Source organism: Oryctolagus cuniculus, chromosome 19, assembly GCF_051225735.1.
Source record: "Oryctolagus cuniculus isolate XC-2025 breed Fujian yellow rabbit chromosome 19, ASM5122573v1, whole genome shotgun sequence".
Lineage (NCBI taxonomy): Eukaryota > Metazoa > Chordata > Mammalia > Lagomorpha > Leporidae > Oryctolagus > Oryctolagus cuniculus.
In genome coordinates this window covers 8,918,236-8,936,096 of record NC_142885.1, presented here as the reverse complement: position 1 = coordinate 8,936,096, position 17,861 = coordinate 8,918,236, and the positions used below count along the sequence as shown (strand labels likewise).

Below are 17,861 nucleotides of genomic sequence, written 5' to 3'. Positions count from 1 at the left end.
TTCCTGACAATATGTTTTAGATTTCTAATTTCCTCTTGTACATCTCATTTAATTCTCAAAACTACCCTCTACTTGGATACCTTTCCCACCCTGGATGAGCTCTAACATGGAGCCAACATGAATTACTCTGCCACACATATGGCAATAACCTGGGTGTTGCCCTGCCTGATGGCTTTAAGACTTAATTATGCCAGAAGGGAATGAGGAAGAGAGTGAATGAAAAGGAAAAGAAAGTCACTATGTATCTTCCGAGAAGGGCTAACACTGAAGAGTGATTCCAGACTTGCTGCCTAACCAGGTGACCACTCAACACTTCTTTATCCAGTGTCACTGTGTTAGGACAGCTGGGAGCTGAATGTGGATGAAGTGGGGATTCTCCTTGATGATTCCTGACTTTGAAATGTGATGACTGCGCCAATCATTGTGAACACGGCTCATGAACACAGCAGGGAAGATCCTTTGATTCAGAACAAGACAGTCCTTGGGGATGCCCTCTGGGTTCTCGGATGAAATCATAGGGCCAAGAGGTGGAGTGGGTGACAGCCAAACATGTTTGTCATCCTGGGGAGTTTCAGCAGAGCACAGAGCCTCAGATGTGTAGCCTCAGGACAGAGATGGTCTCAGTCCTAACTGGCTGGGGAGGAGCTGGTGCTTCATTAATCCACAATAAGAGGATTGAGAGGGTCCTCTATGGGAACTCAATATTGTGTGCATGCTTTCTGCAGTCATATATGCCTTGGCCTTAGATATGGACCCACATATCTACTCCACTGTGTTTCCTCAGAAGAGGGAAACTTAGCCATCAGCTCTTACCTCCCTGCAGAGGACCACGGCTGCTCAGCTTGCTCATCTCCACTCACAGACTTCTGGCTATAACTGGTGGAGACTTTACTGTCATGAGCTTTCTGATTCTTCTCTTCCTGGCCCTGCACTTTCCACTCTTGGTGTGTGATTCAGAGTATGCCTCCTGTGCTTCGAAGATGAATGCCAGTGTATACCAGGACGGAGACCTGATTATAGGTGGTTTTTTCACAATTTACTCATTTATTGGTGACTTACCAGGAGTTTGGATGGAATTCCAACGCCGCCCTAGCAAAAATGTGCATTTTTCAAAGTAAGTGGCTTTTCTTTTCCTCTTCTTTCTTTTTATAAAGTGTACTTGTTTTAAAATTATGGACAATGTCTAGGGAAGCTTATGGTGGTTAAACCAATCACATTGAACTAGCTTTCTCCTATCATTCTCTCATCCTCTGACTTCTTGTCCTTCAAAGGTGGAGAGATAAATCAACTTTTCTTCCTTCAGCCCTACTTCCTTTCTATTTTCCATCCCCCCCAAACACACATTAGAACTCTTTTCACAACTCTTGCCTCACTGCATGGCCAGGGTATGAGTGAGAAGAGGGAATCCCCATCAACCACTGTTATCCCTGATCCATCCCTTCCTGGTGATCCTCACAAACAGTCCTTAGGCAACAGCACAGTGCTGACAGGTTGCCTAAAACGCTCGCCAACAGGCTGACATCTGATAATATTTCTAAGCCATGGAAGATCACTGCTAATAACCTTACAGGAAAGTACTCAGTGCAAAATGCTACCTTCAGAATAAGTTTATATCAACTTTTAGTCAGATTCTAGATTTTCATTATATCATACCAGGAATGATTCCAACCTGGGAGGCCTGGACAGGAACCTGGACTAAATAGCCTGGGAGGCATTTATAAATAGATATGTAAATATCTTTCCAATTAGGTTCTGTTTCACTGAGGGGTAAAGGGACAATGGGAACTTGAGCTTCCTTTTTTGTTTCTTTCTATATTTTTTCAAACAGATCTGTATCTATGGACCGTTAATGTCATGATGAGGCAACATTTTGTTCTGCTCATAAAATGATAGGGACACACTTGAGAATGATACCATCTCCTCAAATTAACAATTATTTGCCTGAACCTTCTCTCATTCTTCAATGTTGCCTTGGACTTCTTTCTCTCCATAATTTTATAAAATGTAGTTCAGATATATCTTGATTATTGTGTTTGATTTACATGTACTCAATTCCCCAGGTTTGGCTGGAGCTGCTGAAAGGGTGAGTGAAGACTGGTGAGATTGTGGCTTCCCTCAGTACCTCTCCTACCCACCTTTCAGCTCCCCCTCTCTCTACTGGCTTTTTTGACACTGTTTGCTGATTCTTCTGTTTGTTTCCTCTCCAATCCAAGAGTTCTTCATGAAAGAACTGATTTTAGTATAGTATAGTATAGTATAGTATAGTATAGTATAGTATAGTATAGTATATATTAGTATAGTATATTTTACTCTTATGTTACAAGACATTAGATTAATTCCTTCATCTTGGGTACAATATAAACTATTTTTATGACTTAATAAATTAGATATCAAATCTGATTTTCTCCTTAGTGAACTACTAAATTAGACACTTTAGATCAAAAAGTATAATCTATTTACCTAATTGTTTTCTTCTTACTTGAGGAAAATAATTTGCCATTTGTACCAATTAACCACGAAGAACGAAATTAAATTTACATCTATGTTTTACATCTTTCAGCATGAAAAAAGTTTTCATTCATGAAGTGAATTTTTTGGTTTCTTTTTTTTAACTTTTATTTCATAATTATGTATTTCTACAGTACAGTTTTTTTGAGTATAGTGGCTTACTCCCCATAACTTCCCTCCAACCCACAACCCTCCCATCTCCCGCTCCCTCTCCTATTCTATACCCATCAAGATTTATTTTCAATTATCTTTATATACAGAAGATTAATTTAGTATATATTAAGTAGATTTCAACAGTTTGCACCCACACAGAACATAAAGTGTAACGTACTGTTTCAGTACTAATTAGAGCATTAATTCACATTGTACAACACATTAAGTACAGAGATCCTACATGAGGACTAAGTGCACAGTGACTCCTGTTGTTGACTTAACAATTGACAATCTTATTTATGGCATCATTAATCACCCTAGGCTCTTTTCATGAGTTGCCAAGGCTATGGAAGCCTTTTGAGTTCGCCGACTCTGATCATATTTAGACAAGGTCATAGTCAAAGTGGAAGTTCTCTCCTCCCTTCAGAGAAAGGTACCTCCTGCTTTGATGGCACGTTCTTTCCACTGGGATCTCACTTGCAGAGATCTTCATGAAGTGACTTTCATATCTGGGCTTCATTTACACTCAAGCAAGATTACTTTTTACAGTGATTGCTTTTAAGGATTACTGTTTGTGAAAATATATATATATAGTCTCTTTATGCCCTTTATTCTTTGGATGTGTTTCCACAACTAATCGCTACTAGTTTTACTTCTTATTCCCAGAAACCTTGGATAAGGAGGCTTTCTGGAGCTGAGGCAATCCCTAAAGGGAATGACAGCACTCTCAGAAGTTGGGGCAACACATAGACAAGAGTGTCAATTGGTAAAGTCAACAACGGGAGTCACTGTGCACTTACTCCTCATGTAGGATCTCTGTCCTTAACGTGCTGTACATTGAGGCTTAATGCTATAACGAGTACTCAAACAATATATTTCACCTTGCGTTTCTATGGGGGTGCAGACTGTTGAAATCTTTACTTAATGCATACTAAACTGATCTTCTGTAAAAAAAAAAAAAAAGAAATTATCAATTCCCAACTTGACTCTCACTGGGATTAAACATGACAATAGGTCTGATTTGATTTCATCATCATTTAAAAAAATCATCTATTATTTTTCACTTTATGTTTCTGTGTGGGAGCAAACTGTTGAAATCCTTACTTAATGTGTGCTAGGCTGATCTTCTGTATGTTAAGATAATTGAAAATGGATCTTGATGTGAATGGAAGGGGAGAGGGAGTGGGAGGGGGGAGGGTTGTGGGTGGGAGGGATGGTATGGGGGGGGAAGCCATTGTAATCCATAAGTCGTACTTTGGAAATTCATCTTCATTAAATAAAAGTTAAAAAAAAAAGAAGTTGGGGCAACAAATCCTTCATTGAACTAATGCCACTATTGAGATAGAACTTGTATGACTTTTCTCATTTATTGTGTTGTGATGCTGAATTATGTTGATTGGTTTTCTAATACTAGCAAACACTGCTGGATTCAATTGACTAGTATCTCATCAATGATTTCTTAATCTATGTTCATGAAAGATAGTCTCTACATAGATGATTAGTCTCTACTTTTCTTACAATGCATTTTTTCTGATTTTAAGATTAGGCCTATGCTGGCCTCACAAGATGAACTGGAACATGTTCTCAAATTTCTTTAAGAGTTTGTACATAATTTTTAACATCAGTGAAACCCATCTGACACTGGATCTTTCTGGGTTGGAACAATTTTAACCATAAATTGAATTTCTTTAATAGATACAAGGCTATGCAGGTTTCCCATTTCTTACTCAGTAAGTGTAATAATTTGAGTCTTCAAGGAATTTGCCTGTTCACAGATTTTTCCTATTATGTTGCCATAAATTTGTTCATATTATCCCTTCGTTATCATTTTATCTCTGTAGCATCTTCTATTCTCATTTAACTCCTGTTAATGGCAATTTTGATCTCTTATTTTCTCCGTAAGGCTAATGTGAGGCTTCACAGTTTTATTTCCTTTTTCAAAATCCCACCTTTCTTTTTTTTCTCTTTCATTAATTGCTGCTTCTTTATTACTTTCTTCCTTCTTGCTTTGACTTTAAGCTGATCTTCCTTTTCCTGTTCCTTCAGGTACAAAAATAATAATTCAATTGAGAATGTGTTAATTTAATTATTCCTTCTCTAATGTTACCACAATCTTAACAGTCAAACAGCACAAATTTATCATATTACAGTTCTGTAGGTCCAAGCCCAACGTGAGTCTCACTGCATCAGCATTAGGATGTGGAGAGAACTCTGTTCCTTCCTGGATGCCTTAAGAGAAGAAGCATTTCCTTGCTCATTTGCGCTGTTAGCAGAATTCAGTTCTTTGTAGTTGAAGAACTGATCTCCCGATTTCCTTGCTTGCTACGAGCTAAGGGTTGCTCCCAGATTCTTGTGGCCACTCACATTCCTGGGTCCATGGCCTCCTCTCTCCATCTTGCAGGCAAAGGTAACTTGAGTCCCTCTGACACTTTTAAGATTTCATTGATTTATTTGAGAGACAAAGTCTCAGAGAGAGGAGGAGCTGAAGAGACAGAGAAAAAGATCTTCCATCTGCTGGTTCATACCAAAATGGCTGCAATGGCCAGAGCTGGGACCTGAAGCCAGGAGCCCGGAGCTTCTTCTGGGTCTCAATGCGGGTGCAGGGGCCCAAGCATTTGGGTCATCTTCTACTGCTTTCCCAGGCAGTAGAATAAAGGAGAGCTGTATCAGAAGAGGAGCAGCTGGGACATGAACTGGTGCCCATATGGAATGCTGGCATCGCAGATGAAGGTTTAGCCTCCTATGCTTCAGTACCAGCCCCCTCTGACACCTTAAATCTCTTCTCCCCCTCTTTCTGTCTCATTGGTTTCCCTCTAACCTACTCTTCTGCCTTTCTCTTCTACTTTCAAGGACTCTTATGATTAGATTGGACCCCTGCATAGTACAAGATAATCTTCCCATTTTAAGGTCAACTGGGTAACAATCTGAATTCCATATGTAATGTAAGATTACATTGGGGTCTTCTGGGGATTAGGATGTAAACATCTTTAGAGGTAACTATTCTGCTCACCACAGAGAACTTCTCTTTTAATATAAGCACTTAAGGTGAGAAATTTACCACAATTTTTTAAAAGATTTTAGTTATTTATTTGAGAAGTAGAGTCACAGACAGTGAGAGGGAGATAGAGAGAGAAAGGTCTTCAGTCCACTGGCTCACTCCCCAAATGGCCACAAGCTACGTCAATCTGAGCCAGGAGCCAGGAGCTTCTTCTGGGTCTCCCACGCAGTTGTAGGGGCCCAAGGACTTGAGCCATCTTCCACTCCTTTTCCAGGCGATAGCAGAGAGAGTGACTGGAAGGGGAGCAGCCGGGACTAGAACTGGTGCCCATTTGGGATTTCGGCACCACAGGTGGTGGATTAACCTACAGCACCACGTGTCAGCCATATTTTACCTCAGTTTTAATTGTTTCACAAAAGGTTTTATATGTTCTATGTTCTCATATTCAATTCAGAATATTTTCTAATTTCTTCTGTAACCAATGGGTTATTTACAATTAATTAGCTTAGTTTTCAATTTGCTTGGTTTTTTATTTTATAAGGGGTTAACTTATAGACAGCAAGAGTTTATAATGTGTTGGCTTTCAAGACACTGTGGCAAAAAAAGACCTAAATGAAAGATCTCTGTGAGTGAGATCCCACTGGAAAGAACAGGACATCAAAGAAGGAGGTACATTTCTCTGAAGGGAGGAGAGAACTTCCACTTTGATTATGACCTTGTCTAACTAAGATCGGAGTTGGCAAACTCAGAAGGCTTCATAGCCTTGGCAACTCATGACAACAGCCTAGGGTGATTACTGACACCATAAATAAGATTGTCAATTGTTAAGTCAACAACAGGAGTCATTGTGCACTTGAACCCCATGTAGGATTTCTGTCCTTAATGTGTTGTACAATGTGAGTTAATGGTATAACTAGTACTCAAATAGTATTTTACACTTTGTGCTTCTGTGTGGATGGGAACTATTGAAATCTTTACTTAATATATACTAAATTGATCTTCTGTATATAAAGAAAATTGAAAATGAATCTTGATGTGAATGCAATGGGAGAGGGAGCGGGAGATGAGAGGGTTGTGGGTGGAAGAGAAGTTATGGGGGGGAGCCACTGTAATACAAAAGGTGTACTTTGGAAATTTATGTTTATTAAATAAAATTTTATAAACAATAGAAAAAATAACAGTGTGTTGGCTTGAAACACCCAGTTGTTCCTATCTCTTCTACATCTAGAAAAACACCATAATCTTTTTAAACTATTATTTAATAAATATAAATTTCCAAAGTACAACTTTTGGATTATAGTGGCATCCCACCACCACCACTCTCCCAACCGCAACCATCCCATCTCCCTCTTCCTCTCCCATCCCATTGACATCAAGGTTCATTTTCAATTATCTTTATATACAGAAGATCAATTTAGTACGTACTAAGTGAAGATTTCAACAGGTTTGCAACAACATAGAAACACAAAATATAAAGTACTGTTTGAGTGCTAGTTATACTGTTAATTCTCATACTATACACATTAAAGAAAGGGATCCTACATGGGGAGTAAGTGCACAGTGACTCTTTTTGTTGATTTAAAAATTGACATTCTTAGTTAAAAGGTCATAATCTTTCAGTGCCTATTTATGCTTACCTCACAGTCTCTGTTACTGCACAACTCCTTTCATGGTGACTACGAAATACTGCCTGAGTTTTTCACCTTTAGTACTTGGCAGATTTACACACCTCTGAGTGACACAAATACTTAGGCAGGAGATTGTTGCCTCTTCCTGGGTCCTTTTCTGGTCTCCACCTCTGTTTTTCATATCTTTCTAGTTCATTAACTAGTTCATTTCTAGTTCTAACTTTCTCATTCTGCCTGGATCATTGGCACTGAATTAATGTAGCTCCATACACAGTAACTCAAAAATAGCCTCCTCACGTGTTCACCTCCAAATTTATGCTAATACATCACCAAAGCACAGTGTTTCTTTTTTTTAAAAGATTTATTTATTTACTTGAAAAGTTGGAGTTACAAAGACAGGAGAGGCAGAGAGAGGTCGGTTGGTCTTCCATCTACTGGTTCACTCCCCAGCTGGCTGCAACGGTCAGAGCTATGCCAATCTGAAGCTAGAAGCCAGGAGCTTCTTCTGAGTCTCACAGGCGCTTGCAGGGGCCCAAGGATCTGGGCCATCCTCCACTGGTTTCCCAGGACATAGCAGAGAGCTGATTGGAAGTGGAGCAGCTGGGACTCAAACCAGCACCCATATGGGATGTCAGCACTGTAGGCGGTAGCTTTACCCACTATGCCACAGCACTGGCCCCAGCACAGTGTTTCATGATCATTAACTAGAACATAATACATTTACTATCCTATATTAAAAAAAAACTTGGGTCAAATTTATACTGTGAACTGAATCTTCACTAAGCCTATTCTTTGATACCTACTTTTAGAATATATGCCATGAAGTTAGGGTCTTCTAGAGCCCCAGTTAAATAATTCCTGAAGTCCAAATTCTCAGGCCTGAGGAGACACATCTGCTTCCTACCAGTGAATAAGCACACTAGGATTTCTTTCCCATTTCTTTCTATTTTTCTTGAATTCAAAAAATAATCTTAAATCACATTGTTTGAACCTTTTATTAAATACATTTATGATTTCCATGCAGGTTTTACTCATCAAACTACCAGTATGTTCTAGCCTTTGTTTTTGCCATTGAAGAGATCAACAGGAACCCCTACCTTTTACCCAACATATCCCTAGGATTTGATCTCTACAATGCATTGCACAGTGAGAAAAGGACTTTGGAAAGTTGCCTGATGTGGTTGTCTGGACTAGGCAAGGTGATCCCTAACTATTCCTGTGTGAGAGAGGGCAAGTCTGTGGCAGTTACTGTAGGAACCACGTGGGCGATTTCAGCTCAGATGGGAACAATACTGGAACTCTACAAATATCCACAGGTAAGATGCCATGGGGTGGGGAAGAATGGAATCTTATCTGCTGTGATGCCATTTTTGGATGTCTAAAAAATGAGCCTAGTAACCACCTTACATTTCAGAGGTCTTAAAAAAACAAACCTAAACACACACATTTTACTTTCCTGGAAGCCATGTTTATTGGGATTTGGACATTTTTATGAGGCTCTATGATAATAGCAACATATTTGATTTGGTGAGAAGTAGATGAATGTTCTAAAAGTGCAATTCTTAGACCCTGTTAATTCCCTATGAATCCTGGTTTTGCAATTTTACCAGTTCTTTTCTAAGTTCCTCTCTTTTTTTTTTTTTTTTGACAGGCAGAGTGGACAGTGAGAGAGAGAGACAGAGGGAAAGGTCTTCCTTTGCTGTTGGTTCACCCTCCAATGGCCACCGCGGCCGGCGCGCTGCGGCCGGTGCACTGCGCTGATCCGATGGCAGGAGCCAGGAGCCAGGTGCTTTTCCTGGTCTCCCATGGGGTGCAGGGCCCAAGCACCTGGGCCATCCTCCACTGCACTCCCTGGCCACAGCAGAGGGCTGGCCTGGAAGAGGGGCAACCGGGACAGAATCCAGCGCCCCGACCGGGACTAGAACCCGGTGTGCCGGCGCCGCTAGGTGGAGGATTAGCCTAGTGAGCCGCGGCACTGGCCCCTCTCTTTCATATTATATACATTTATAAGTCATCTCATTAATTCAACCTTCTGCCTGGAAAACTATTTGTCCAAACCCATAAGTTCATTATGGTACATTTTCTACCTTCCTAGTTATGATAGGTGGCACTTCTACCACAGTTTTTAAAATCTTTATTTATTTATTTGAAAGTCAAAGTAAGAGACTGGTGGGGAGAGATAGAAAGAGAGATCTTCTATTCACTGGTTCACTCCCCCAAATGGCTGCAAGAGCCATGACTAGACCAAGCCTAAGGCAGTAAACTGGAACTTCATCCAGCTCTCCCAAATGGCTGGGAGGAGCCCATGTACTTGGACTATCTTCCAGTGTTTTCCCAGGTGCATTAGCAGGGCTGGATAGGATGCAGAACAGCTAGGACTTGAACCAGCACTCCTGTATGAGATGCCAGCATCATAAGGAGTGCCTTAACCACTGCAGCACACGCCAGCCCCAGTTTTATCACATTTTTTCTACAACAGAACATGGAAACATCTTTTAGACATAGAAGTTCTATGACTGTTTTTCCAAAATCCCATAACAGTTTTTCTCACCATATGACTATTTTCCCAAAGCACTATTACATTTTTTATAACAGCACCCTACTTCTAGATAATAATTACTACATCAATGTGTTATCGCTATGATAAATCATGCATCAAAAAACTATACTTAAAACTCTAACTCAAAACAACATGTATTTTCATTTATATATCTATGGGTTGATGGTGTGGTCACCTGATCTAGGCTGGCCTAAGATAAGTGCAGGTGTAGTTGGATTTGCTTCTATTCTTGGTCATGCTCAAGTCTGCTCTACATGTGTTCTTTTTGAAGCCTGGACTGAAAGAAGAGCAAATACATGAGGAAAGAAATTTCCGTTCTAATAGAAGAAATGCAAAAAGTCCTTCATAATTGAGTGAACACATTGCAAGTTTCTGATTTTGTTCATTAACATGCTTTGACATAATCATGTCACATGTGTATCAGTCAAGGATAGGGAAGTAAATTATATTTCCATTAATAAAATATGCAAAATTACATCAAAATGCCATTCATATGTGAGATGTTAAGAACCTGGGTCTGTAATTCAATGTCCTATTGAAAATTCTGAAGAAGGAATAATTGGGGGAAGCTACAATTGCCTAAATTTCTGGGACTTTTGAGTTTGAACAATCATTTTATAGGGAACTCTCATACTAAGAGTAATGCAAAAAATGCAACAAGCCAAGCTTCTCTAGGATTACTTTAAAACACAAGTAACACTTGAAACAGTAGTCAGATAATCTCCATGAGTTCTTGTAACCATTAACCTTTAGTGGGATTCGCTGATGGGTCCATGTTTTTCTTTTCCCAATTAGCTCACTTATGGCTCTTTTGATCCCATCCTGAGTGACAGGAGCCAGTTTCCATCTATCTATCAGATGGCCCCCAGAAACACAGCCCTGGCCCTTGGCATGGTCCGGCTAATGCTACATTTTGGGTGGACCTGGGTTGGACTGGCTATTTCAGAAGACATGAAGAGTATTCAGTTTCTCTGGGACTTGACAGGAGAGATGGACAAGAATGGCATCTGTGTGGCCTTTGTGGAAATGATCCCTATCACTGAGAGGGCGTATTTCTCATTGGCCTGGCAATACCACTACAGAATACGAGATTCCTCAGCAAATGTGGTGGTCATTTATGGTGACTCGGACTCACTTCTAGGACTAAGTTTTTCAAAGTGGAACATTCTGATGACAGGGAAAGTCTGGATCACTACGTCACAGTGGGATTTTGTCTTTTCTGACAGTTATTCCCTGTTGGACTCATTCCATGGGACTCTGACTTTTTCACAATCCCATAAGGAGATCCCAGGTTTCAAGCAGTTTCTTCAGGGGGTTAACCCTGCTAAATACCCACAAGACTTTTATCTTGCTAAATTGTGGTTCCTGCATTTTAATTGCTTGCTTTCTGAGATTGACTGTGGAAAATTGGAGAGCTGCCCCCCAAATGTCTCTTTGGAGTCTCTCCCTTTGCATACCTTTGATATGACCATGTCTGATGGGAGCTACTATGTATACAATGCTGTGCATGCTGTGGCCCAAACCCTTCATGAACTTCTTTTTCAACTGTCAGAAATGCAATCACCTGGACATGGAGAGAAGCCAGTGGTTCACCCTTGGCAGGTAATGTTCCAGTTCAGGCGGGTGCTTCCTGATGATCTATTGATACTCAACTCAGCCCAAATACATAATCAAATGTAACCTTTTCAGAACTTAAAAACAGGAAATAAAATTTTGAGTTCCTCTTCAGGGTTACAGTATCCTATGAGCTTTATTGCATGGGAGGGATGCCTACATAGTTTCACACTCAACTTGTGTAGGAACAGCCACAAAGAGAAAGTGCCAATGGCACAGTATTTTCAAATTTGTGAGCCAATGTGACTCTGTAGTCACAAAGAAGCTCCAAGTCCTGCCAATCTGATTTTTTCAGTTTAATATTATATGTCTATATTTCCTGATGCTCTTAATGACAGTAAAGAGAATACATGTTTCAGGTAAATATGTCAAGACTGTCAATGGAGTGACTGATTTAGTATTTTGATCCATTGTACAGATGTAGAAAGGAGAAATAAGCGATATACCTGTGTATATGTGTATGACTTTTTTATATAATAATTAGGCAATACTTTATCCCCATTTTGAAGATGAATAAAGAGGAGTTTTGAAAGATTTCTGATGAAAATGGGTCATGCTAAATTTGACTTTGTGGTATTTTCTGAATTTAATACCTAGAGGTGATTGTTGTTCTCATGTTCTGAAGCAAAAAGTTGTGACTGACAGGGAAGTGACTCTATTGCATCTGGTGCTTTCATAGCTAATTTCCTAATTGATTTCATGGGTATGCCTATGGCTAATATAATATAATATATATATATAAAAGAGTAAAGGAGTTATCCAATGTCACACAGCTAACAGAGCTTGAGTCCACATCCAGAATTCTCTCTACCATCTAACTGCATCTGTTCCAGCTCCACTCCATTCTGAAGAGAGTGCAGTTTAATAACAGTGCTGGCGACCAGATAATTTTAGACCAACAAGCAACCCTTGTGGAAGAATACGATATCCTCAACTTCTGGAATTTTCCTGATGGACTTGGGCTTCAAGTGAAAGTAGGACATTTTGTCCCACTGGCTCCACGTGATCAAGATTTTTCCATACATGAAGAGTTGATAGATTGGGCTTTTGAGTTTAAAGAGGTTAGTTGGACAGAGTTTCTTGGCTATATATGTATGACACATAGCTACTCAGAAAAGAACCCAGTCATGGGGACTTTGGTGATCTCCTTCCGCTCAGTGAAAGAACACAGTTGCCTGTTACAACTTGAGTAATTTTCCTTTCTTTCTCAGTGTCAGAGACCTGGGAAAATTGCATATAATCAATCACATGCTTCTAAAATCTGGGAGAGTTCACATCATAAAGCAGGAGAGTACTTCAAAAGGTTTGTAGAGGGCCGGCGCCGCAGCTCACTTGGCTAATTCTCCACCTGCGGTGCCAGCACCCAGGTTCTAGTCCCAGTTGGGGCACCAGTTCTGTCTTGGTTGCTCCTCTTCCAGTCCAGGGGTTTGCTGTGGCCCGGGAATGCACTGGAGGATGGCCCAAGTGCTTTAGCTCTGCACCCACATGGGAGACCAGGGGGAAGCACCTGGCTCCTGGCTTCAGATTGGTGCAGCACACAAGTCATGGCAGCCATTTCGGGGATGTACCAATGGAAGGAAGACCTTTCTCTCTGTCTCTCTCTCTCACTGTCCAACTCTGCCTTTCAAAAAGAAAAAAAAGCTTTGTGGAGGATGGAAAGAAATATCTGTGTGCAAAATTTTTGTAATCCATGCAGTTTTTATTATATGCAACTCCCATGAATATTCTGAAGAATGCATGGTTTTCAAAAAATTTCTGCACTATATTTATCTTATAAATTCGTTTGCATATAAATATTTTGGAAATACCCCAAATAATAGCATCCAATCCAGTAACTGGGTTACTTTTTTTAACCTGACATATAATGAATTGTACATGCAATATAGTGTGATAATCTGATTTGTATGCAAAATGCAATGTAAAAATCAGGGTAGTTAGCTTTGTCATCACTTTAAGCATTTATAATTTCTTTATGTTTGGTTCTTGGCCTCCAAACTCTTCTCAAATGCTTTATAAAAATACATAACAAATTATCAGGGCCAGTGATGTGGCACAGCGGGTTAATGCCATGACCAGAGTTCTGGGATCCCATATGGGCATCCATTCGAGTTCCAGCTGTTCCACTTCAGAACCTGTTGTCTGCTATGGCTTGTGAAACCAGTAAAAGACAACCTAAGTCCTTGGGCTTCTGCACCCATGTGGGAGATCTTGAAGAAGCTCCAGGAACTTGGCTCTGGATCACTCCAATTCTGACCAAGGTGGCCATTTGGGGAATAAACCAGTGGGTGGAAGATCTGTGTGTGTGTGTGTGTCTCTGCCTTCCAAATAAATAAATACGTCTTTTTAAAAATTACATGTAGACTAGATCCACGGCTCACTAGGGTAATCCTCCGCCTGCAGCGCCAACACTCCAGGTTCGAGTCCTGGTTCAGGTGCCGGTTGTTCCTCTTCCAGTCCAGCTCTCTGCTGTGGCCCAGTAGGGCAGTGGAGAATGGCCCAAGTGCTTGGGCCCTGCACCGGCATGGGAGACCAGGAGGAAGCACCTGGCTCCTGGCTTCAGATTGGCGCAATGCACCAGCCATCACGGCCATTTGGGTTAAACCAATGGAAGGAAGAATTTTCTGTCTCTCTCACTCACTGTCTAACCCTGCCTGTCAAAAAAATGCAAATATATGTGAATGTCTGTGTATGTGTGTATATATAACAGATTATTATAAACTATGGTCCCCCTACTTTGCACCACAACACCAGAACTTACTCTTCTCATCTAAGAGTATTCTGGTAGCCTGTTATCCTCCCACAGCCACACTGTCTAGCCTCTAGTGACCACTGCTCTATTCTCTTTTTCTGTAAATGAGACTTGTAGGTACTGTCGGAAACATCTGCTTATCCACAGACTGGACCATATTTGAGATGGTTAACACGTCTGATTCTTTCAGACTCCTCGCTCTTTGTGCAGCAAGAACTGTGGCCCTGGATTCAGGCAAAGTCCTCAGGAGGGAAAGGCTGCCTGCTGTTTTGAATGCACGCCCTGCCCAGAGAGGGAGATTTCCAATGACACAGGTATAGATTCAGAGGAATTCCCACCTCCTCCTCCCGCTTACATTCCCATTGGTCCAAAAAAATGAGGAACTGGAATAGACTGAAAATTCAGCCCTTCTTTCAATTCTTCCATCAATTCATTAAAAATTAACAACCCTTCCCAGAGAAGGATACTCTTCCTTAGACCTTGCTTGTACCTACTTTCCATTTTGGCCCTTGGTTTTAGCTTTTCAAGAAAATATTTTGAAGGATCAAATCTGAGTGACCTGCATTTATTTCTACCATAGAACGTACTACACAGTATTATGAGTATCTAGGGTTTAATGTACACATCCATTTCAATTACACTCTGAACACTGAAGGTTTGAATCCTACTCAACTTCATGTCTCTAGCATCTAGCACCATTCATGACACAAAGCATTCAGAAATAAGCTCCACAGTTGAACAAATGAATGAACATCCTGTATTACTGCTATGAGTCAGCCACTGTGGAATGTGCTGAGGAGACATTAGAGTTATCCAGCTGCTGTAAGAGACCCTGCTCCTAGAGTTCTAAAGCAAGGAGAGGAAAAAACGTGATGAAAAATTTCAGGCTACATGGCAAGGGTCATGATTCAAGTGCAGTAAGTGTAATGACGTAGGGGACTATCTAACAGAAAAAAAATGAATGTTGATATTGACCAAATATCTCAAGGAAGAAGAGCACTTAAGCAGTCCATAGAAACGTAAATGAATGGATAGAAATCTATTAAATAATTTACATGCAGTGCTCATAGACTGCCACTTCTGAAAAGACCAAGCAGATGGACTCTTCCCTATTTTTCTTTCTATCGACAAATCCTAGACAGGATTAAAAAAGAAACATAATGAGACCATGAAGAGGGCAGATGGAAGAAGGCAGATTGGAATCTGACTGGGAAGCTTAGAGTGAAGTCTCAGTCATCTCTATACCTGCAGGAGTGGGAAATTTTCTGGTTACATCTCAGGTTATCAATGCATACTTGGCTTTGAGTAACTGAATCCAGGATATGTCCTAATACTGATATTTGAATGATACTGAGTACAAGTTTTGTTTGTAAGAAAAATCTAATGTCTTAGGCTGGCGCTGTGACTCACTATGCTAATCCTTTGCCTTGCGGTGCCGGCACACCGGGTTCTAGTCCCGGTCAGGGCGCTGGATTCTGTTCCAGGCCCCCTCTTCCAGGCCAGCTCTCTGCTGTGGCCAGGGAGTACAGTGGAGAATGGCCCAAGTGCTTGGGCCCTGCACCCCATGGGAGACAAGGATAAGTACCTGGCTCCTGCCATCGGATCAGTGCGGTGCTCCAGCTGCAGCGCACAGGCCGCAGAGGCCATTGGAGGGTGAACCAACCACAAAGGAAGACCTTTCTCTCTGTCTCTCTCTCTCACTGTCCACTCTGCCTGTCAAAAAAAAAATCTAATGCCTTACACGTGAAATATGAAAAAAGATGTGATATTAGGGCTCTTTATTCCTTGATATGCCAAGAAAAAATAAACATCATTGAACTTGTAGTTTTCCTCTCTGGAACATTCCTGTATTTGTCGTCTAATTACAGCAACTCAGCCATTGAGCAAATTCTGAGAGTTCTACAGAATTCTGGAACCCAAGATAATGGCACTTTGCTTTTCTTCCAGATATGAAGCAATGCATCAAGTGTCTAGATGACCAATACCCAAACAGCAAAAGAGATCACTGCCTGCCAAAGGTTGTAACTTTCTTGGCATATGAAGATCCTGTGGGGATGGTGCTTGCCTGTGCAGCTCTTTCCCTGTCTATCCTCACAGCTGTGGTTCTTGGAGTCTTTGTGAAGCACAGAGACACTCCCATAGTCAAGGCTAACAACCGAACTCTTAGCTACATTCTGCTCCTGTCCCTCATCTTGTGCTTCCTCTGCCCCCTGCTCTTCATTGGCCAACCCAACACTGCCACCTGCATCCTCCAACAAATGACATTTGGAGTGTTATTTACTGTGGCTGTTTCTACTGTTCTGGCTAAAACCGTCACGGTGGTACTGGCTTTCAAGTCCACAATGCCAGGGATGAAGATGAGGCAATGGTTGCTATCAGGGGCACCCAATTCTATCATTCCCCTCTGCTCACTCGTTCAAGTGACTTTCGGTGTTGTCTGGATGGTAATCGCTCCCCCTTTCATTGACACCGACACACATTCTGAGCCTACTCTCCTTATCATGGTTTGCAACAAGGGCTCTGTGATTATGTTCTACATTTTCTTGGGCTACTTGGGCTCCTTGGCTATGGGGAGCTTCACTTTGGCCTTCCTGGCCAGGAGCCTGCCAGACACGTTCAATGAAGCCAAGTTCTTGACCTTCAGTATGCTGGTGTTCTGCAGCGTTTGGATTGCATTCCTCCCTGTGTATAACAGCACCAAAGGGAAGTTCATGGTGGCTGTGGAGGTCTTTTCCATCTTGGCTTCCAGTGCTGGGTTACTTGTATGCATTTTTGCCCCCAAGTGCTATTTTATTCTTCTCAAGTCAGAGAGGAATATCCTGCTAGGATCAAGAAGTAAAGCAAAGTCTCGACAAAAAGAAGCAGTATAACGATTTCATGAAACATTTCGAGATCCCAAGAGATGCTGCTCTTAAACTAGGGAAAATAGCAGAAGCAAAGTGCAAGAAATGAATTCTCAGGGACAGTTGGAGATGCTTGCAGTGGAAATTCTACAGAGGAAGACGGATGCCGTTGAGCTGTGTGGAAGGTGCAGACACACAGCGATGATCAGAGACACCACCCACAACCCTGCAGCCAGGAGCTTGAAGAGATGCCAGCATTGTAGAGCAAGGGGAGGGCAGACTGTGGCAGCCCTTGTCAATGGTGATACTGCCCGAGGGAGGGCCCTGTGTCCCACACTGCCTTTCAGTCCAGCCTGGATCCCTAGTGCGGGCAGAGTACCTGCCCAATCCAGGGAAAGAAAGCACATATCTTTCGCCATACACCGATAAGGGCACTCAAGCAACTGGCAGGAAGAGGATCCCATTTTGACACCAATGGAGCCTGTGGCAGCTCTTATGCATGTCTCTGACCAGAGGAATTGACCAGAGGGAAAAAGCTGTGTTCTCCACTGACTCTGCATCTGGCTGGGAGGGTTGACAGGGAGCTGGGCACCAATGTAGGACTGTGCGTGGTCCCCGTCCTCTCAGCATATCACAGGCTCCAAGGCTCAAACTGCCAAGGCAGAGCTCCCACAGGCAGCTGTCTCTGGGAATGTTTCTATTCTTCTCCTGGATGGAGAAGGCTCGAGGGGCTGAGCAGATCCTCTGTATCCCGTGACTGTGGGAGCCCTGCCATCTGTGACTGTGGGAATTCTGTAACTGCACAATA

General features: G+C 41.6%; 1 protein-coding gene across 1 annotated transcript; it reads left to right on the top strand.

The window, feature by feature from the left end:
* The first annotated feature begins 980 nt into the window (after window positions 1-980).
* Window positions 981-17,080, top strand: LOC138848082 (vomeronasal type-2 receptor 116-like). Its single transcript, XM_089321949.1, has 6 exons — window positions 981-1,114; window positions 8,312-8,603; window positions 10,643-11,449; window positions 12,295-12,522; window positions 14,395-14,524; window positions 16,158-17,080. Exons 1-6 carry the CDS (start codon window positions 981-983, stop codon window positions 17,078-17,080), a joined length of 2,514 nt encoding a protein of 837 aa, XP_089178075.1.
* The last annotated feature ends 781 nt before the right edge of the window (window positions 17,081-17,861 follow it).

What these genes read in the sequence shown, in the direction of transcription:
- LOC138848082 (XM_089321949.1), top strand. Translation starts at nt 981, where the DNA reads ATGAATGCCAGTGTATACCAGGACGGAGACCTGATTATAGGTGGTTTT. An exon ending in AAAAATGTGCATTTTTCAAA is followed by an intron (nt 1,115 to 8,311) that starts GTAAGTGGCTTT and finishes ATTTCCATGCAG; the next exon opens with GTTTTACTCATCAAACTACC. An exon ending in CAGTGGTTCACCCTTGGCAG is followed by an intron (nt 11,450 to 12,294) that starts GTAATGTTCCAG and finishes CATCTGTTCCAG; the next exon opens with CTCCACTCCATTCTGAAGAG.